Below are 22,342 nucleotides of genomic sequence, written 5' to 3'. Positions count from 1 at the left end.
TAACCCACACTGTGCTGTGTTAAGTTATAAAGCAAACAAAATGTACTCAAGTGACATTGTACTGTTTCATTGGCAGTAATATCTTAAAATAATGTTTATGTGGAGTTTTCAGGTGAATGTGGCTCATCTTAAATGTTATGACATATAAAGACAAGTCATGAGACAAATTGTCTTTTTAAGATAGAAGTTTTTGCAGCACATAAAATAATCACAGTACCATAAGCTTTTTATACACTGCAGATAAAACTTCTTAAATGGAAATATTTCTAGCATGCATCAGAATGTTTTAGTTCAGCTATGAGACCGAACGTTTACATCCTACATGCAAGATTTAAAGTCACCCTTATTACAAACGTCACACATACAGTCATCAGTTTGTTTTGTCATTGAACTCAGATGAGCTTTAAGACTTTTGTGGTTTAAAAAAAAAAAAAAAAAAAAGGCAGATTGCCATGTTAACATGAAGCGAAAAAAGAAGCACGTTTGAAGTCTTAAGTTTTCCAAAAGCAATTGATACATTACCCTGGTGACACACAAAGTTCTTATTGGAGATGCACTGACTTTAAACATCAGGGCTGATAGAGAGAGTTTTTTATGTATTCATTCTTTCTGTGTCACTACTTTTCTAAAGAGTTATGTAAATGGATACATTTAAAAAAATTGTTGTCATCCCTCCTCTTGTCTTTTTGGAACATGTCTTACAAACTGTGTGTTGTTGAGATTTCTGAGATGCAGTGCTCTCACACTGCAAACGTTTTCTGTCATGTTTGACAGTGAAAAGAAATCAGAGTGCTTCCAACAGATACAGAAACTTAACAGTTAAATTATGCCACACAACAGAATCACATCAGCGACTGACTTCAGTGCATGCCATATTGTTTGGAGGTGGGCAGGTGTTTGGGGCCAATATCATCCTCATACAGATGTTTAACCAATCAATCAGTTCATCCACGTGGTTCTTATGCAATAGAAACATTGTTCACTACTCAAGTCATTAGTAAAAACCTGAAATAAAACACAAACCACTCACTTCAATTCATTTATTTGCAGACGTCTTAGTTCCCTGTTAAGGACCTGCTGATAATTTAGAAAAATCTCAGTTCATTCTCATTTATTTCCATAAATTCCCGCTATTTACCATGGAAAGTTTCCAACTTTGAAAATTCAAATAAATTCACTGATATGATAGCTTTATAATACAGTCATGTCATCTTTATTAATTCAGCTGCTTTCTATAAAAGACACAATGAATCTCTTTACGCTTGAACATATAGTTTTTTTTCCCTTTGCATTACCATACACCATGTCACTGTAACACCTGCAGGTTAGTGAAAGAGTTCAAACAGGAGTCAGAGGAAGCTCAATATCCGTCGTCGTGTGAGCTGACATCATGAACCGCCTTAGAGAGAAGAGTGCTACACACACAATGGAAATGCACTTAACTTGCCGTGAATGGTTGCCCACCGTTACCCTTGTTTAATATGAACACACTTCCTGCTGGTTCCATTTTGCAAAATGAGCATTTTCCTCTGTGAATACCTGCAGGGTAATAACACAGCACCTGACCCGTCACTGGCGCAATAATGCGAGCTCTCCCTCATGTCCAGCTGTGGCTTGAACACAGCGCTAAACAAATAGAGAAGCTGCTTTTCACACCATCTCCCACCTCTCCTGATGGTTTTCTTGCTTTTCAGCATCCTCACATGTCTACCTCGTCACATTACATTGACTTTATGCCTGTTTCTGGACTGTTTTATTTCTCTTTCTTTATGGGTTTGTCTCTCTGAAGAATAACTACATCCATTCATTCATGCATCATCTTTGAGGCTATCATGTGCTCCGAACGACTCAAGCTGTTTAAATGCTCAGAAAAAAAACCCATCTAGTTTGTTCTTTGGCCATTTTCAATGCCTGACAACCACTTACTCAACGACTGGGGAATTAAATGTACATCACACTCCAGTACACACGTGCCTGTCTTTGTATTACCCAGTGCTCATTGCAGCCAGACAAACCCATCAAGCTTTATGAGCCTCAGAGGGCGGCTGCTGCTGCTAATTCACAGAGGCAGGGTTATCAAGAGCATCCACATAACCAATCTCCACTGTTTCCATGAATATCTGAGCAGGCCCGTCCACCGGTTTATGTGTCCCGCGAGAGCAGCCTGTTGAATCCAGGATGTGCAGCTTTGATTGATGATATGTCTGTTTTATGAAGGAAGGGAGGAGAGAGTGGGATCATCTTGTGCTTAACGTAGGGAGAAATGGGCTCAGACGTTTTCATTGTGGGGTGCTGCGTTGATGGATGTAAGCTTTATGTTGGAAAAATGGTCAAAGTCAGTTTTGATTCTTTTAGCGTGACTTTGATTGATGAGCGTTTGGGGAAAATAAGTGGAGAATTTATGATTTTGCTGACAGGAATGTGGGTTCTGTGAAGAGAAAAACTATGTTTAAAGGTGAATTTGTTGAATGGATTAATGACCTGTACTGATGTGTCAAATGTGAAAGATATGCAAGGTAACTCTTTGTTGTAATTACATCAATGTAGGCGGTTTTTGGAGGCACTGTTATTTATATAATTGTAACTTTGCATTAATTGTTATGCATGTACTGTGGCTTTTTTTTCTTTGAAAAAAATAATACAGGTAAGCTTTTAAAAATGTAGCACCTATTCCCATAAAAATAAAATAAAATGTTGATGCTGTAGTGGCTGTTGAATGGTGTCTCATGTCTTGGGGACAAATAAGGAGAGCTATGAAGTTTGCAAAAGGACGAATGATGATAAAAGTGATGTCGATTTGTGGAGAGCATTTTTAGGTTTTCTTGTAATGACAGAATATTGCCACAAGTTTAGATGATGAGAAGATGTAATTTTAAATGACAACATATGACAACATAAACTTTACCTTTACTATGTTTATAACATTAGAGAAGTTTTTTAGATTGGCACAATAATTCAATGTTATATACCTTCCATCATATAGTAGCACTGGAATCATTTAAAGTAGAGTCCGACTGATTAATTAGTATTAACTATATATTCTAATTATATCACATGTATGCACCGATTTTACCTACAACCGCAAAAATCCCATGAGAAGAAGAAGATATACTTTAATTCCACTTATTTAATTTTACTCTCTGTTAACATGCTACACATGCACATAGGCTGTAATAAACACACATACACATGAAGGATCCGATGAACATGCACTAATGGAGAGATGTGACAGTGAGGGGGCTGCCCACAGCGAGTACTCCTGAGCTGGTGGGGCGTTCTGTGTTTTGCTTAAGGGCAACTCGGCAGTGCTCAGGAAGGGAACTGGCACCACTCCCATTACCAGACCAATTTTTAAACTTGGTCCCAACCGAGACTTGAACTTTCCAACCCAAGTCCGTATAAGACCAAGCTGCCGCATCCACCACCTGTCAGGCTCTGATTTAAAGGGTTAACTTTGACAGCTTGGTAAAATAAGTAAACACTGACAGAAACAAGTAAAATAGATCATAAATAAATCTGATCAACATGGCTTTAACATGTGACACAAGTTGTGTTAATGACCTGTACTGGGACTGTTTGTCGTTGTTTGCCTGTGACTTCTAAGACTGCCGTCTTTACCAAACACAGTCATCGGGTGCTCTCTTTTATTCTAAAGGTTTGTGAAGACTCTTTCGGTCATGTGCTTTGTTGTCCTGACTCTCTCTCTCTCTGTCTTTCTGATATACAAGACATTACAGACTGACGCACTACTAAAATGTTCTTTTGCTTTATGTCTGATTTGTATGCAGCCTCTGTGAGCCTTTATTGTTCATAATAACTTATGTCAGTTTACATATGAATGTAGGCCAGTGTGTAAGTGCTGATCGTTGGCAGCATGCTGTGTGAGTGTATTTCGTCTGCTCTTCTTGACTGCTCTCCTGATTAGAAACCTCTCGTTCATCAGACAGCGAGGAACATGCTGTGACTGTATTTTTACCACACGGTCACACTGTGTTGTCTTGCTGCTTTTCCTGCTTTTCTCTTCATCCCCACTGTTAGAAATGTTGCCGCTGAGAAAGTAGATACAACACCCTCAGTTACACACACATGCGCGCGCACACACAGCCTCCAATCTTTAACAAAAATGAAATCACCTAAAGCTGACCCAGTTCGTCAAAAAATAAAATAAAATAATATCTAGTTTGCTGACTGCAGTAAGGAAAAAAGAAAGGCTCATAACTAACTGGTTCAGAGAGAGGCATCACCTCGGTGGACTGCCTCTGGGCCATCATTTACAGGGAATAAAGACTCTCCAATCTCTGCCTTGTTAAAAGATCATTTCTTTTCAGGAGCCATTTCATAATCAAGTCTAATAAAGACCGCTTAGCATGAGAAATTGCCTCAGTGTGTGGAGTTTTAATTTTAAGTCGTTTATTCATCATTAGGGCAATTTTGCATGCTTTACCTTTTCCAAAAATGATCTCAATGCAGAGAAAAGGTCGAGGGCTGAAAGGTTTTAAGAGCATGGAGTGCTCAGCTGGAGCTTTGCTTTAAAACATGCTTTACTCATTGTAGATACACCTGTACACATATTCAATTGGAAAACGTTCAGTCTTTCTCTACACCTGGACATTATGTTGTTTTTATTTTTTTTTACCTTTTTTGTGCTCGACCTTCACTGAGTACATGTACTGTGTCAACGAGAAGTCAGGAGAGAAAGTATCTGCATGACGGCACCCTATCACATTCCTCCTGTGCAATGGAAGGCAAAACATTTCCACAGAATTTCAGTTTTAGTTGTTTACGACAGACTCTGTTTGCAAACATAGAGCGAGAAAAGTACAGCGTTTAACATGGTCGCAGTAAAGCCACAAACATTTTCAATAAAAGCAGCTTTTATCATGTAATTTGAAGTGCCCGACGACTAATGCTTGCTATGAGGAGTAAGTAGCCAAAGTGTTTTTTTCCAGGTAGAAAAGTGCTGTGAGCTTAGGAGCGCTTGCATTAAGCATTTGTACGCTGAGAAGAAAAGTGCTGCACGTCTGTTCTATCACTATGTCAATAGTCTCTTAACAAAGGCTGCTGCATGACCGACACTGCTTGACTATAATAATAAAAAAAATAATAAAAATAAACTGTTTCCTGATCAGACACAGAGCAAAGACAATGGTGGTGCGAGACACGATCCGTAGGTGGCAAAACTACGGGGTATATCATACATTTGGAAAGTGCGAGTGACGTCAACAGCGCCTTTCTGAAAAGTTGACAAATTTCCGACTTGATTGCTCAGAGCTGCCGCACCAAAAAGGCGGAGCACTTTCTCCAGGTGGCCGCCTGCTGCTGCAACGCTCTCTACTCCTTGAAAACAACGCTTTGAAAAAAAGGCTAAACTCAGCATGCTTTCTTTTCAGACCAATCATCTCAGTTGGAAATTTTGCTTAAGAACTTTACTTTGTATGAAACCTGAAAGGTTACACCCTGCTGTGTATTTGAACAGACTGATGGCAGCTGTCAGACTGTTGGTGACACGATGTTAGCCTTATCCCTCTTATTCAACCCTTCTCCAAGTTTAGATTTATGACGGCAGCATTAAATGCGTTACATAGTACTCATGGTACTCATTGATGGTTTGACATCAGTCAGTTGTGTTCCTGTGCGCCTCTTTTGAGTTATAGCTGCTCTGTCCAGCACCTTTATGAATTCATGGAATGACTGTGCACACAACTGTAAAACTTTAGATAAGCTGAAGAAGCAAAAGAAACAAAAGGATCAAGAAAGAAACAAATACACAGGTTCGATATTTGCTCTAAATGGTGTCAGCATCAATATCCGAAGACGTTTATGCTGAGTCATCCCACTGTCTTATTGTTTGTCGAGGCATTCTGTTCATCACAAACAAATTAAACATTGCAGTGTTTAAACTTTAAATCAAGTTTCCCCAAAGCTGTCTCTGTGTTTAAGGTACTTTGTGATCTCGTTCTGAAGTCTGTCATGCTGTGCAAGAAGCAATTACAGGTAGAAAATCTCTGAGAGTTCACTGCAGCAATAAGCCTGAAGACCTTGAGGAACATTTATCACCAATGGACAGAAGGGAAATTACCAAAAGTGTCAGGCTGGTTCTTGTCACCCAGTGTGCTTTAAGGACCGAAGTGGCTTGTTTACTGCAACAATAATCTTGCGACTGTCTTAAAGTTATTTTGTGTCACCTAAAAAAAGTCTAACGGTTACGACTGTATTTTATTCAAGTCCCCAAGAACTTTCCTGATGAAGACCCACCATATCTCCTTCACTGTGTCTCAAACAGTTTGTTCTCATTATAATAGGAACATCTTGTTTGAAATATGGGCCTTGTTAGTGTTTTGTGCTTTGAGACCATCTATATGATTGCAATTGTTGTTGCATACAAAATGTTCAGATTTCTCAAGACTTTACAAATGACTTCATTAATTATTGCCCAGAAGGGAAATTCAGTTTCACATTTACAGAAGACATCGGTCAGGCTGAGTGCAACTTTGAGAAGAAATCCTGGAGCTTATGTCGTGCACAAAACTTGTTTCCAATGTTGTCTAACTTTTTTGAAATGGCACAACATTTCCATGTGGTGTTCGTGCCACTTCATTATAGTTATAGTAAGCTATATATTTACTCAGTGGTATTTGTAGAGTCTGTGTGCAAAATTGGCAAAAGTTTACAGCGGGCCATCCGACCAGCGTTCATCATCTGGGCGATATAACTACAAATGTTCATGATAAAACATTTCATATCATGCAATATCAATAATTATGACGAGAATTGTCAAATCATTATGTCTTTCAAATTTCAAAAGTTAGATTTTTGTTCCTGAGTAAATGTTGAAGACACCAGATGATTTATTGTGGTTCAATTAACTTGAAGTTGAACAGAGTTGTTTCAAATGCTGGAAAAGGTTTGTGGTTTTACACATTACTCTGTTTTAGTTTTAACTGTAAATATCCAACATATCTCCAAACTGCTGAGGTTAGAGGCCTGTTTTCTCCTGTTTTGAGCTAGGAGGCTCAGTGAGTTTTTCATTGTCACTGTCTCTCATTTCGGCCATGTTTCCATCCTGCAAACGCTTGCCCACCCATATCCCTGAGATGTGATTGGCTGTTCCTCGTCTTTTTCTTCTCTTCTTGAATGGCCCACTTGCTGGCCTGGGGCCTCAAACAGTTTCCTGCCTTGCCTGTTGACAAGCAGCACCTCTGCATTTACTCATGACTATTCAAGCATTCTCTCCATCGTGCAACACATTACATCACAATCATTTTTTTTTTTTTATTTAAATACACCAAAGTTCTTTCTTTGACTATAATTTTATACTTCTATTGTTCATTTTATAACGATTATAATGTTATGTAGTGCACTTGTAATTTCATTGGGTTTTGCCTTGCGTCATTTTACAAGGACAATACAGTTTCCTAAAGATAGATGGCTTCTAGCACAGTCTAGCACTGTCAACTGCGTTGGATGGAGCTTTGGCTGGACCGTAAGGCTCAAGGCAGAGTTAAGGTTAATGCACTGTCGCAAAGTGCAGGAAGTAACACTCATGTGTTGTCGCACCAAATGCTTGTATTCAGCCTGCAGTTGCTACCATATAATAGTTAATGGTTTGATTGTTTTCTGCACAGCAGATTCAGGTAATTATTTAATGAGCTCAGTTGTATTGCCACAACATGACAGCTGATGTGTTTATTGAAAGAAAAGTGAAGAATCATGACCAAAAACTATTTTTTTAAAGGGTGGGAAAACCTGGATGGAGTACATTCAATTCAATTCAATTTTATTTGTATAGCACATTTCATACAATGTGCTTTACAGAAGACAAAGATAAACAATACAAACTTGTTTAAAATAATAAACAAAACAAAACTGACAAAGATAAAGGCACAAGAGAAAAGTAATGTCTTAAGACTGCTTTGAAAATAACTTCACGTTTCTTCTAACCTCAGAAATTATTCAATAAAAGGTTTAACTAGACGATAACATTTGTATTTTTATAGTGTTTTTTGTGTCTTTCCTGTTTTATTTTTGACTTCTTCCTGCCTCATGTAGTTGTTACTCCCTGTGTAAAATGTTCTGGTTATATTCATGCCTTATTTTATTTGTGTTGCTGTTTTGTTTTTTCTTCTTTTTTTGTAGTTCTTGCCCCTGTTTAGGACAACTTGTGTTGCTTCCTGTCTTTGCGTGTTTCCCTCCAGTTTTGATGAGCCTCGTTGTTCTCACCTGTTAGACTTACCTGTGCTTGATTGGCACGTGTATTTAGCCTCTGTTCTTTCTCTTACCTGTCATTGTTTTTCTATGGAGCTTGTATTTTTACCTCCTAGTGGTTCCACGTGCACTTTTAGCTAATAGTACTCATGTATTGTCTCGATGATAAGATTGCAGATAAATCAGCCTCGTCGTTGATTAGCTGGTTCATTACACACTGTTGATCGTAGTTTTGTTAAGTAAACTATAGTGTTTAGTTACATAGAGCAACGTGTTTATTCAAAGATAACATTTTTATATTTAATTTTATAAATCCTATTTGTGTGTATCTGCTGATCTGGATGTTGAACTGAAGTCACGTACAATACAATAAAGCATGTTCTGATAAAACGTAACTGATTTTCCTCTTCAATCTCCACACCATTTGCTTCATGCAGGTCTATTCTTGAGTAATGTGGTCCGATTATTTCTCCACCTTCCATCCCCTGACAAACTACTTCTCCTCCATTCCTATTTCACCATATCTTTTTCTTCAAATCTCCCTCCATTCATCCTCTCGCTTCCCTTTCAATTTTTTGTCATTCACTTTGCGTCCTTTAACTCACTTTATCTCCCGTTTTCTGTCTTTCTCCCCTCCCTAAGACTTCCTCTCCCACCATCCTGTTTCCATCCCTTTTTTTCATCCTCATCCAACCCTCTTGCTGTCGCTCGCCTCACCCACCCTTTTCTTTAACGAACCTGTCCGTCTTCTCCCTCCAACCATTCATACGACTATTTATGTGAGCACTCTTCCTCACTGTGGGGCCTGAGTAAAGTAGTACTGAGTAAAAGTAATAGGGCCCAAGAATGTTAAAGCACTTTGGCTGAGGCCATCTATCACCCTCATGAAGCACAATCACAAGTCCACATCGTCCTCATGCAACTGCACACATTTGTGCTGTGTGTATGTTTTCACACAAGCACAAGACACACACGAGATTCCCCCTGCACAATGTGGAAACAATTTATCCTCTCTATTACAAATAAATAGTCACTGGACTGGGTAAGGACCGATGTGCAAGTGTGTGTGTGTGTGTGTGTGTACTGCAACTCTCTGGGTTCATTTAGATCACCCAATGACATTGAGCAGAGGCCATGGAGTCAAATGGCTCCTTCTTCAATAAGTGGTTTTGAGAGAGACAGAGACACCCATCGGAGCTTTGTGAGGGCGAGAGCTGCTGTGCTTTCAGCTGCAGTCTATTTTCGCAGCAATTTCTGCGGCAATTGCAGAAGTTATAGCAATATTAATGTACAGCTACAATATAGCCCAGCTCTCCAGTCAATATTAATGTATAGCTACAGTATAGCCCAGCTCTCCAGTCAATATATCTACATTACAATGAGTCCAGTTTTACAGAACTGATATAAACAATCTTAACAACATTTACTGTTTCTAAATGCAAAGATAATAATCTGTGATTATTGATTCACAAAGACGTCCGTCTCTCTCCCCTTAGAGTGTAAGTAACCTCGGCCCAGTTATTGACAACAAATTGACATGAAATGCCAACACCAAGGTTCTCAAATGTGTATGATGTATTATCATTTTCACAAAGAAGTAAATCAGCCACAGTACAGGAAAAATGTATTCAGGGTGACACTTTATGGGGTTCATGTTTTTACAAGGATCAATATGGACTGTAAGCCGACATTACAAAGAAAAAAAAAACCGAGCCTCTTTACTGCACATCACTAATTCCCATGTGCTTGCAGTGAGGGCACCCTAAAAATATCATTGTTTGATAACCGTTAAAAGATATGCTCTGTTGGCATGGAAACATTTAAATAATTTTCAAGAATTTGAGATACTTTGTTTAAATTGTATGTTTGTGTACTGAAATACACAAATATGACCTGTAGACATACATTAATGGAGAAATGTCAGAGTGAGGCAGAGCCCGCCAGAGCTGTCGGTGTTAGATGCCGATGTTCTCCTGAAATACTTTCCACAATTTTCTCCATTGATTTAGTTTCCTCATTTGTCCCTCTGTCACCCCCCACTTTGGTTCCATTCGTTAGATCTTGTTGTTGCTGGGTCTGTTGAAGCTTAAGTAACCATTCTTTCTCTCCTTCCACAGGTCGTAAGTTCGTCATAGCCAACGCAAGAGTGGAGAACTGCGCCATCATCTTCTGCAACGATGGCTTCTGCCACATGTGCGGTTACTCGCGAGCAGAGATCATGCAGAAGCCGTGTACGTGTAACTTCCTGTATGGACCCGAAACCAAACGGCTGGCCATCGCCCAGGTGGCCCAGGCCCTGCTGGGCTCCGAAGAGAGGAAGGTGGAGATCAACCTTTACCGCAAAGATGGTAGGAAGAACTTCTCCTAAGAGTGGCTCGACAGGTTTTTGTGTGAATGAAAGAGAGGCTGTGTGCACCTGTTTTATGCCCGTTGATTCAGTGAAGAGCTGAATACAGAGGGGCGGTTGTAGAAGGAATCGACGAAAAGGAAGTGTGTGTGTTGTACAGTACTGAAAAAAGAAGTGACAAAGAAGCAGTTCCAGGATTGTAATGGACTCTAGGAGAAGAAGTTATGAAGGCTCTAAGAGAAAAAGTAGAAGCCTTGAGAGTATAATTTTGTAGTTGCTGAGTTTATTAGTGTTTACGTCTAGAAAATACCCTGAAGTGTATTTATTATAAAGGTCTTCTATTTGTTTTAGTTTTATGTTTTGTACACTTTTACTCATACTTTTTCAGTGTTGGCTTTACTGGCTGTTGGTGTAATGTGCAGAGAACAGTTGGCTCATGCATATGTGTGAGCTGCTATGTGAGAGGGACCTGACTGCTGTTTACTGATAGGCCCATGATGTATTTTGGGTAAATTGCAACTTTTTTCTGCCAGACTTATGTGATGTGATGAGTGTGGAAATGGAAAAAAAAAAGCAGTATGGTACATTTGATCTGTTTCCAGATTGTACATTAACAGTAGGTCTACTGCATGTGTAACTGTAGCCAGATTAAGTTAAGTCACTGCAAAGTTGAAAACACAAGAGGCACTTTAGTTGGAAAGTAGAAGGGGGAAGCCCTTTGGGAATTCAGCTCAGTAGCAAGAGCATATTTATGTTTGCACATATGCCAGCTGGACGTGGACCAAGTAACAGGACGCTGGTCCCTGCACTGATAGACGGCGTCCATGGTGATAAAGAGCTGCCATGGTAATAAAGTCAGCAGGTCTCTGGACTTCAGCCAAAGCATCTGCTGGACATTTTCCACCTGTAGACAGACACCAGAGCAGTAACAGAGAGAGAGAGAGAGAGAGAGAGAGAGAGAGAGAGAGACAGCGAGCAGTGGGTCGCAGCAAACAATAAGAAGGAGAGAGGAAGGGTGTCAGAAAGGGTTTCTCACATAATCTGAAAGCTTTGTTGATGGTAGGCTAAAGCAAGGAAAAGACAGGAGGCACACAGGGATGGCGGCAGCTGTCTCCCCTTTGGTGAAACTTTGTCATTCGGCTATTCCACATTTCACTTTCCGCTGTTTATACTGGAGATGTGCACGAACACCAGCCTCCACTACATAAAAGTATCTTGTAAAAACTACAACTCTATATATAGAACTACTGAGGTGTTGTCATTTCTTTTCTCCTGGCTAAGTTAACAAGGCTGATAATAGATAGTTAAAAGAATTTGGAGGGCTACTTTATATGCCGGCACGGATCCCCTGTCTGCCTTGTGCAGCCGTAAAAGCTAATGTCACGTTGCAGTAGCTGTGATAGGCCCTTCTAATTAAAAAAAGAGCAAATTACTACATTAACTTAAATTTATTGCACCATCATTTCTAATTTTAAGAGGGAAGTGGGTCATGAAATGACCGCACTCAAAGGAATGACTAATGTGATTAAATATCAATAAAAAAGGAACAATTCGAGGTTGATGAGGTCAGTGAAGGTCCGACTCCGAGCACAGCAGAGCCACATTCATCCCCTAACAATATCCCATACTTTCACAAAAATACAAACATGCTTTTGGCTACGTTTGTAAGATGCAAAGGAAAGCCAGGCCTGGGTGTTTCCCACAACCTCATGATACGATATGTATCACAATATGGTGGCCACGATAAGATCACAATGTGTGCTGAGTTTGGATCATGAACGTGTTGTAAAGAATTCTCTTCTGTTCTTTTTTGTTAAGAATACAAGCAGATACATATATTTAAGTATCCTAGAACTTAAAACTCATAAATTTACGTCCTCATCGACCCTAAAAGTAAACCAAATTATTCTGTTTATAATGCCAGAGCTATTAATACATGCAAATACAATATTCTGTCATTTTTAATCTTACAAATATTCCTCCCTGTTCTCTCTCTGTTGTTTGTATAATGTGTAATATTCTGGTTTCCCTTGAGTGAGTTCACTTGAATTAGCAAGAATTTCATTTTGATTTACTTCTGCAAACTTGTGAAGCCCCGTAGACACTGTACAAAATGAAACGAGTGGAGTTACACACCGTGACTCAGTCACTAAGCAGCTGCCTGAAATCTTCAAACATGCTGATTGTGCATAAGTCTTCACAAAATACAGCATAGAAGTGCTTCTGTCATCTTCTGAGCTCGTTTCCAAGTTGAGTGAACATGAAAGCGGCACATGCTGACCGTGTATAGCGAGCCCAGCTGTTGTTGCTAACTTCTTGTTATATGTATTGGCCATGCTGCTGCTGTGTTTTACCTCATTTTTGTGAATCTTGGTATGCAGCTGGACGGATAAGACCCTGACTTGTCCAACTCCAGACCTTGCATCATGTAGTTTTGCTTCTATTGCCCCCTATTGGCTTCAATGGGAGCTGCATCATGGGAAATGAGTCTTTCTAAACGACCTTTACAGCTTTGCGGCTGCATCGATACTGAAAAATCAGCATCGATACACGTATTGGCAGGGAGGACATGACGATATATTGCTGTATCGATTTTTTTGAGTGCAGGCTTAGTAGGGAGTGTGTTTTTTATGTTAGACAGAATCTGAATCAAAATTCTTGATGGCTGCTAAGCTTTGCCCCAAGGTGTTTCGATTCCTCTTAACCAGCTGCAGTAACTCTTTTATGTCTTACTTATGCATGAAGATTTACTGTAACTGAACATGCTTCAGGTCTTATTGATTGATATCTTGATGGATATGAGCTTCATATTCAGACCAAACAGCTCACATATAGCTGAGATTGGCGCAAAATGTTGGAGAAGTGAGTACCCATGGATACCCAGCAGTGTTTTGTCTCCAGCATGCTAAGCTAGAAATAAATGTTAAGAGGTTTGAAGAGTGCAAAAAGCTCTTATCTACAGTGTAGCAGAGCTCAACTGACAATACACGAGTGTATAAACAAGCGCGCACTACAGCCTACACACCAGGCATCTCCCTCTCAATGAATGGGCAGTTGTGTTTGTCATGTTGCCATGGAGTTTGTAACAAGGCTCACCTCATGTTGATGAAGAAAATTGTCTGTTTGGCCCTCCTCCTTCTTCACTGGGCACATCCCCTTTATGTCCACGACAGTGTTTCCAGGATTAAACTGAGTTAAAGTGCAGGCAAACATGGATACTATATTGTATGAGGATCAGGGTTTATCCTGGTTCAAAATGAGGAGATGGCAGTGGTGTAACCTTACAAAATAGTAAAGTAGCCAGATTTGAACATCGTACACTTTATCTCGTGTACACAAAACAGAAGATATTTGGCAAATCTGGGAATAAATTCCTTACCTAAACATTTATTCTGAAATGTGTTCATAAAGGTGTATTATACCACTCATAAAAAATATTTAAATCCAACTCATGTAGGAAAATTCATGAGAGCTGCTCAAAGTCAGGGTACCTGGAACCTTATTGGTGAAAAATGGAAAATGTTAACTTTTGCCTTAGACAGCTTGTGAGGGGTCAAACTATGAGTCTTGTGGGATTCTGAATTCATTGCAAACGTTTGTTTTCCAAAAAAATCCAATCCTTGTTGGGAAAATGGCCACGCCCACTATTACATGTAAATTTACAGTAGCTTTATATGTTAATTTTAATATCTTGAATAGCCAGCTGAATTGGTCTAACCAGAATCTGTATACCTCCAAAAGAGGGTGAAGCTGCTGAAAAGCAATCTCTCTGGGCCTACATCAAAACCTGGGACTTAATGGTTCAGCAGAGCTTGTCTTTGGACCCAAGGGACGAGGAATGGGTGGTAGGAGTTCATGGTTATGAGCTGCTTCCAACCCCATGGCTCCTGAGGAGCCACTGTAGTTCACACTTTAATTGCTATGAAAAATGCAGTTGTATGTAAAATTCCACAATATTTTATTATTATTTTACAATAATAGGTAATACTGTAAATGCAATTTCAGATCACTCAACTTTTTTATTTGGTGATAGAAGGCAACTCTCCAGGTGATTCCAATCCCCGCAACAGGAACAGCAGAGTGTGGAGAAGACTTAGACCTGGACCTCTAAGACATTTAACAATGTCGTGCAGTATATATATATATATATATATATATATATATATATATATTGTGGTTTGATTTGGTGTGGTGGTATGATTTGACCACCAATATAGGATTATGACTTGGTTTAGAGGTCAATGTTTATCTTGGATGGGAAACATTGGTGAGACACAGGAAATAGGTCAGAAAGTCTTATAACTTTATCAAACAAAATGTAATATTCAAAACAATAAAAACGCACTGACAGATATAATATATACAATAAAAAAAGAAAAAATCAACTTGTCCCTAGTTAAAGCTCTTTTGAGGAACTTTGGATTTGTGTTGATTTTGGCACTGCTAATGAAAAAGCTGTACCTTTTGATCTTGTAGATGACTTATTTTTTTTTCTAGGCATATATAAACTTTTTCTGCTTTCTGTGATAGTCAACTGTATCACTCACTTTCCAGGAATAAAAGTTTGTTTCTACCATTTTCTTACCATTTCTGAGAATAAAGAATCTGTCAATATGTACCCATCAAAAGCCTTAAAAAAGTTTTATACTAGCCAATTATTTTGTTTTCATTAGGATGCAGCAAAAAAAGAACAACTAGCAAGAAAACAACTCTAGACTCCTGCATAAGTGCCATTATAAAAGAATGGCTTGTCTGTCACACATTGACCGATGACCTCAGGTGTCCACCTCTGGACTATAGGTTTGCCATCCGCTCCTTGCCTGACAATAATTGTGCTTTTGGATGCCAGTGAAGGATCTTCATCGAAGAAGTTGAAGGGTCGGAGGAAGAAACCCACTGCGTTGCCGGGTGTTGCTGTGTTGGGTATATCTTCTGAGTGAGGCACATGCAGGAACCCAACCGTCACCCAGGCAACCAGGTCCTGCATAAATGAGTGCAAACCTTACATTAGAGTAGAGTGGGACACAACAAAGATGTTTTCATCTACATTTAAAGAGCACACTGTTAAAAAGGTCAGTGTCAGTAACTAGACCTGATGGACAAGTCCTAGAAAGACCATTATTCTTGTTTTCTATGTAGCTGACATCCTCCACCTACCCTAACTTAAAAATTGTTGTTCTATTTCACTACAGAAAATGTATTACAGTGATGTCAATTTGATGTCTCAAATATTTTGATATTTGATTCAAAGGTACCTAGCATGGTTTCTAATATGGCATAGACCTGCATCGGCACCTACCCATACCTGAGATTCCTGCCTGAACAGGCAAATTTCCCACACTAGATCTGTGTTAACAAGCGAATAACTTTAGGCAGGGTGACCCTTTCCCTTATACATTGTTGGCAGTGCAAAGTAGTGGGCCTACTACTGGTTCTTAGTGGTTTATGGTCAGTGACATTTTGGATATCCTCATCAGTATTGATGTTTACTTCTGTACCTGATTGACAATGTCTTCATTGTTCTTGATGTAGTCCTCAAAGGAAACCTCAGGTTCCCAGGGGTTATTCTGGGTGTACATGCTGCTGCTGGTGGCTTCACTATCTTTATGACGAGTCACAGCCAGAGGATACCTGCAGAGAAACAGTTCACAAGTCAATCAGTTATTTTAAATTAGAGCTCATAAATTACTTAGTCAAGGCTTATATTCTGTCCAACAGGCATTTCTTTACTCGGCAACAGTGTCATGTAGTGTAGGTTGCTCGGGATCGTTGGTGGGGACGGCCTTATGCTTTGGGCCCCTCTTCCCTTTTCTTTGTCCCTATCCTTATTTCTGCAGCTTATTCCATCTCCCCCATTTTCAAATTTCATCAGGTGGCTGCTCAGCATGAGTCTGGTTTCCCTTGAGATTACTGCCTGTTAGATGGTTGTTTTTTCTTGCTACTGTGACTTTGCTAAACATTGCTTAATGCTCATGATGGATTAATGTTGGATCTTTGTTATATAGCAATGACTAAGGTATTTTACCTGCTGGTTATAAATTGGCACTATACAAATAAAGTGCTCATGAGTCAACTGCAAGTACTCGACTGAGATAGCAAAGATTTGGCTAACACAAAGTGACAAAGGTCATATTCAACAGACTTGTTTGGCTGTTTCTTGATGCTCTGTTGGGACCCAAACTATTATTTTACTATGATCCAATGTACAACCAAACTTCCAACTTCCAACCTTTTAAACCTAAATAATCCATAAATCAACCATTACAAACTAATTGCACAGTTGTAACATTTTATTAAATATCAATGTGTCCAAAGAAACTAAATGTGTATAGGTTTGAGAGAAACATCCTTAAGATGAAAAGACAGTGAGACTTGAGACAAGCACACATGTATTTGGTCTTCATGACTTTTTTCTGAAACATAGGTAAAAAGAAAAAAAAAATCATCACCTTGACCAACTGATGCCATTTTCTTCTCTCCAGCCTCTTGGAAGGACGCTGTGGGCATGTGAGTTAAACTGAATCCGATAGCCCTTTTGGTGTCCCCATTTGTTCGTCTCATTGGGGTTGTAAAAGTGCACATAGCGGGGGAACTTTTTCCCAAAGCGGAAAGCAGCCGACCGCTCGGTCTTGTGCTCCGTCTTGTGGATTTTCGACTGGACAACGAAATGTTTTGGGCTCCAGGGGTTTGTGAAGTTCACCAACTTCAGATCTATGGACTCGAAACTGTTTTCCCGACCTTAAGACAAAAGAAAGACATAAAATGTCTTGGTTAAAGCAGTCTGTTGAGACTTTTACATTGACATTTGCGCTGCCAATTCAAGACCAAGTGTAAACAAAAGTAACAGAAGTTTGAGACAGTTCATTGATGCATGCCTTAATCAGATGTTTCAAATGACCACATTTGCACAGGCTTGTTGGGCTAAGGCTTTTGTTTCTTTATGACAGGATAAAGTTCAGTAAGTTGTTGTTATCTTGACTGGCATCAATAAAAGACCAAGTCAAGACAAAGTTTCTTTGTTTCATATTATTTCACTTATCACCTTAACATTCATTTAAAAGCAATTTCAAATGCCTTGTGTTTGAAAGGTGCTTTAAAACATTATATTGTAAGGCTCCTGTCTTGTGGTTAGTGTGCAGAGGCTACAGTCCTCCAGCAGCTTTCCACATTTAATTACCCACTCTCGCTTTCTCTCGCCCCAATTTCTGACTTTGTCCACTGTCCTGTCTAACTAAAGGCATTAAACAGTTATTTTAATTTTTTTCAAGGCCACAATGGGCATTTATTCTCACCCCTATTGTCTTCTCAAGTTTATTTTCACATACGCTACATAAAGACATACATTTGTGATATCAATTGTGAAAACCAGCTGATGCAATACACCACAATGTATAGGATATCTGTCAGGATGTAAACTGACATTCAATTTTGCCTCAGTGTATCATCAGTGGTTGAAGAAATGGTAAATGGACTTTAGTTTGTATAGTGCTTTTCTACTCTTCTCACTGCTCAAAGCTCAAACTCAAGACACACCTATCCATTCACACCCAGGAAAACATTTCAGCTCTGGGTTTTTTTTTATGTTCATTGTAAAATTCAATGATTACTTTCACATTATGCACAATCTTGTATTTCATTTCATGTGCAATATTAGTAAACCATTGTTACAATTGGGATAGTCCAATGTCTCATTGGACTTTCCATGGTGTATTTTCATACAAAACACTACAAAACATTTGGTAACCATTGGTGTCCCCCATTAATGACCATTAGAAAGAATAGTAGATATAGTCACGTTAGTGTTAAATTATTTTTTTTCACACCCAGACTACTTATCCTTTTTAGAAATAGCTTATGGTAGACATATTGTAATGTTGGCCTGATAAAACCAACATGCTTCATTAATGTTTTGTGCACAGTCAGTGGGACTACAGATTTAAATTAGCATAGCAAACTCTGGTTCAGGTAATAGGCTGTACATTGTCCCTGTCAAAATAAACTGATTTTGCCAAAATACTCACCAGCAATATCCAGATCCACTTTATAGTGAATGAGGTGGGTGTGAAGGTTACCAAGCACATAGTTGTAAACTTTGGTACCATAGTGAAGTCCATTCAGAGTAAAGAAAGTGGCATGGATGTATCCAGTAGCGCTGACTTTCACCTCCACTACCCCATTCTGGTAGAACACAAAGTCCCAGATGTAGTCATAGTTGTATACGGTTGATGTCGTCCGCAACACAAGCACATTGTTTTCCAGCCCTCCATAGAAGAAGTATCCCCCCTCATAGTTGGAGTCGAAATGTCTCCTTAAAGGCATAGCAGTGTTCATCTCAAATATACAGAGTGCGTTTCTGTGGCGTTGAGGTTTGTCTGTGTCAAAGTAGTGGTATAGATCAACAAAATGGGCAATTTCTGGACAGTCAATTCCAGGTGCCAGCTCGTAACTTGTTGCGCCCATCGCCCATCCAGCATCAATGTACTTTGTTTGCATCGCAGCAGGAGTATCACCAGAGTAGAAGGCAATAGCTTCTTGGAGGCTGATCTCATATGCAATCCTTTCCCCATTAAAACGAAGGTCAAAGACTTGAAGCCCTGCTGATGTACGTACTCGGTAGGCAAAAGACCATCCAGCATATTCAACAAAATTTCGGTCGACATAATAGCGAGGTCCCTGGGGTTCGACAAGCTTCGGACCATGAATATCAGAGGGAGTGTTGCTCTTACCCCTGGGGATATAGGTAGAGTATAGATCACTGTCGTCATGTTCGGGGAGTTTGATTTTCTCCACGTCTCCGGATTCATATTTTTCTACGAGTTCATCTATACTGTCAAAGTAAATGCTGTTGTACCAGACCTTCTCAATAGTCCAGTTTTCTGGATCCACGTCCTTGTGGTTGATGAGCACCTCAAACCCAACTGGGTGGATGAAAAAACCCTCCACAAACTTCTGCAACATGATCCAGGTCCTCCTCTCACCTGGACCCAGCCCACGGGGGGCGATGTCTGAGAATGTCAAACAGCGGTCAGAGCAGTTGGTGAAAGAAAACCCTCCTGTGGTCTCAAACAGGAGCTTGTGAGCTTTGGTTGTAATCTTCTGGAGTAGTCTCTCAATATGGTAATACTCAGACTGAGTGATGGGCCTTGACTCAAATGAGATTGGCCTGTTCCCTTTGAACAATTTGACTTTATGGGAGTTTGGAGATGGCAGAGGACTCACAATGTACTCAGTGATTTTGGGCTTAGTATGGTTCCCAAACTGGACTATCACACGAGCTTGACGTATTGGTTTAGCCTGTCCACGGTCTAGAGCTCTCAGGGCTTCATGCTTCCTTGGTAGGTGGAGTTCTATCAGCAGGATGCTGTTCTTCTTCAGTGTCTTTCTATGAGCGTTGGTGAGCTCCAGCTCTGGAATACTGTGCATGTAGGCACGGACAGCTTTCAACTCACGCACTGTGAGGTCAGCAAACATGGGGGCGCCATGATGAGCCCAGTCTCTAGATCTTGAACCACTACAAGCAGCAAAAGTGACCAACAGTAGAAGACAGAGTAGCCTCATGTCTGTAATAAAATGAGAAAAAATAAACAGGGAATAAAGGCATTACATCTAATATGTTGACTGAATAATTTGATCTTTTAAACCATGATAAAAAAGATGAAAGTGTTACATTTCTGCATTGAACTTTCAAAAAACAGCTTTTAGATTCAATGCTAAACCAAGTTTTTTTCTCAACTTGCTAGCTTTAAAGCTGATGAGCAATGCTTTCTTCTGCCTGGTACTCGATTTGGCTTTTTTGAGTGAGTTTCTCCCCTTACTTCTCCACAGAAAACACAATTTGCTTCAGTTCCCTTTATGACACACTCACTCAACATTGTCCCTTCTATCACTGAATCTTCCTTCATTATTTGTTCTGCACACTTTCGAAATTACCCAGACTCTTGCATAATTTTTCCAAATCCCAGTCGAGTTATCAATGCAGTTAATCAAGTTCCACCAACTGAATGAGTTTCATTGCATATTTATAGATTAGAATTTACAAAGCAAAGTTGTGATACATAGTGTACTGACTGTCATGTCAAGTAGTTTCAAGCTTTAAGAAACTAAATAGACCACACAACCTTACCTCCTGGGATTCGCTTGCTTCAAGTCCTGGATAAAACCAGTTTAATCAATCCAGTCCTAGCTGTGTCAACAATTGAAGAAAATTATCTGAAGGACACAAGGATCAATGGAAATGTGATTATATTTAACCTCCTACTTTGCAGTGAGAGAGACTGATTGGCTCAGACAGGGTTGTAAATATGATGAAATGGGTTCTTTTGCAGATAAACCTGCAGAGGGCAAGGTGTCTTCATTTGTATTGCACATTTTCAATAACAACGCACTTTGAAGTGCTTAAAGGGCGTTCAGAAAACACAAGAGTCACACAGAGAGCTTTATCTCCAAAGAGAGAGAAAGGGTTGAATTCATTCAACATATTAATTTAAGTAGATTAAGGAAATGAGGGATTATTTCAAACCAAAGCCTTAAAGTAAGAATTTACAATTCATTGATAATAGTTATATTCAGTCATCTGTTAAAATTCATTAAGTTAATATTTGATAACAGATTTTAGTTTAATGTTGTTTGTAAAGTTAAAGCTTCTGATTGTAAAATGCAAATCTCTCATTACAGTACAGTGGTTGTATGGCATTGAAAATAAATTTCCGCAATCCTTTATATTGCTGTTATCCTCAGACCTCCACCAGAGCTTATCAGATGCATTACAAAACCAAAACACTGTTGATAACTGATGATTTGTTAAATATTTTCTTTTACCATTTTCTCAATCCATCTCTCTTTAGACCTTATAGAATAACAATGATGTAGTTTAATGTTTTATAACTTGTTAACGTTGATAGTGACAAGATTGAACTTTGTACCTTTGTTTGCCTCGAGTGCTCAATGTGTAAGGGCTGTGTAATAAAACACAAGTTAAACATTAAAAAATCATAAATACAGTGTGTCTTAACTTAGAGCCACTGCAGAGTTCTACTTTGTTCTACTAGTTCATTACAGTATATATCTGCACGTTTAATTGGTTTTGGTTGGATAAACAGAGAGGGGGAAACGACCCTAAGTCATATAGTAAATATATCCTTTTCATTAGATATCTTCCAGGCAGGTACAGGTTTAGAATCAGGACAGGTCGACTAGTTTTGGAAAGAGGTAGACCCCATTTGAAAAAAGAAAATACTCCAGGTAATAACAAAGTTAGATAACAACAAGGGTGAACTGCAACAACAACATAAACGTGAAGGGTCTGGCATATCTGGAGTGGTGTGGTGAATTGAATAGATGTGCTCAAAGGTGTGTAGAAAGGGAGGGAGCGGGGTTAGAAGAGTATAAAGGGAGGAAGGTGGAGAGTAGCAGTAAAAATGAGAGGACACAGTGGCAAAGTTTAGTTTGACAAATGTGAAAAAGGAGAGTACAACATATGCTGTATAGTTTTAAAGGTTTCTTTGTATGAGACTTTTGGGTTGCTAGAGCTCTGTCGAATTACCTTGTGAACATTTGAATGATTTGAAAATAAGTTTGAATATATGTTGTTGCTCTTCAGTGTTTCACTCTTTGTCGTTGTATATGTTCTGATTATGGTGTTAGTGCCAGGGCTGCAACTATCGTTTTAGAAATACAGAGGCCCAAGCCCGTCAAAGTGACGTTTAAAAATTATTGCATATTAATTAAAAAAAGTATGACATGGGACTAGAGTGTATGTTTGGTAGATGTAGCACTTTAGCACCAGTAAAT

At 39.2% G+C, this 22,342-nt stretch overlaps 2 protein-coding genes and 1 long non-coding RNA gene across 4 annotated transcripts in view; 2 read left to right on the top strand and 1 right to left on the bottom strand.

Annotated features, from left to right (window-relative positions):
* Positions 1–22,342, top strand: part of kcnh2b (potassium voltage-gated channel, subfamily H (eag-related), member 2b) — a 266,411-nt gene that overhangs the window by 21,323 nt on the left and 222,746 nt on the right. For both annotated transcript variants that reach the window (XM_079361028.1, XM_079361027.1), the window contains exon 2: positions 10,323–10,553. In XM_079361028.1, the coding sequence (XP_079217154.1) occupies positions 10,323–10,553 (231 nt within the window). The remainder of the gene's footprint in view (positions 1–10,322; positions 10,554–22,342) is intronic.
* LOC306834817 lies at positions 14,493–14,838 on the top strand. Its single transcript, XR_013780541.1, has 2 exons — positions 14,493–14,684; positions 14,790–14,838. It is a non-coding gene; the product is annotated as an uncharacterized lncRNA (long non-coding RNA).
* aoc1 (amine oxidase copper containing 1) lies at positions 14,981–20,759 on the bottom strand. Its single transcript, XM_079361030.1, has 5 exons — positions 20,676–20,759; positions 18,574–20,112; positions 17,002–17,290; positions 16,051–16,183; positions 14,981–15,533 (listed from the first exon to the last, which is right to left on the bottom strand). The coding sequence occupies exons 2-5, from the start codon at positions 20,108–20,110 to the stop codon at positions 15,264–15,266; spliced, it is 2,229 nt and encodes a 742-aa protein (XP_079217156.1). The 5' UTR covers positions 20,111–20,112; positions 20,676–20,759; the 3' UTR covers positions 14,981–15,263.

The sequence above is a fragment of the Symphodus melops genome (assembly GCF_947650265.1).
Source record: "Symphodus melops genome assembly, chromosome: 14".
Lineage (NCBI taxonomy): Eukaryota > Metazoa > Chordata > Actinopteri > Labriformes > Labridae > Symphodus > Symphodus melops.
This window is presented reverse-complemented; position numbering and strand designations above follow the sequence as displayed.

What these genes read in the sequence shown, in the direction of transcription:
- aoc1 (XM_079361030.1), bottom strand. Translation starts at nt 20,110, where the DNA reads ATGAGGCTACTCTGTCTTCTACTGTTGGTCACTTTTGCTGCTTGTAGT. An exon ending in AGTGGATCTGGATATTGCTG is followed by an intron (nt 17,291 to 18,573) that starts GTGAGTATTTTG and finishes TTTTGTCTTAAG; the next exon opens with GTCGGGAAAACAGTTTCGAG. An exon ending in AATGGCATCAGTTGGTCAAG is followed by an intron (nt 16,184 to 17,001) that starts GTGATGATTTTT and finishes GTTTCTCTGCAG; the next exon opens with GTATCCTCTGGCTGTGACTC.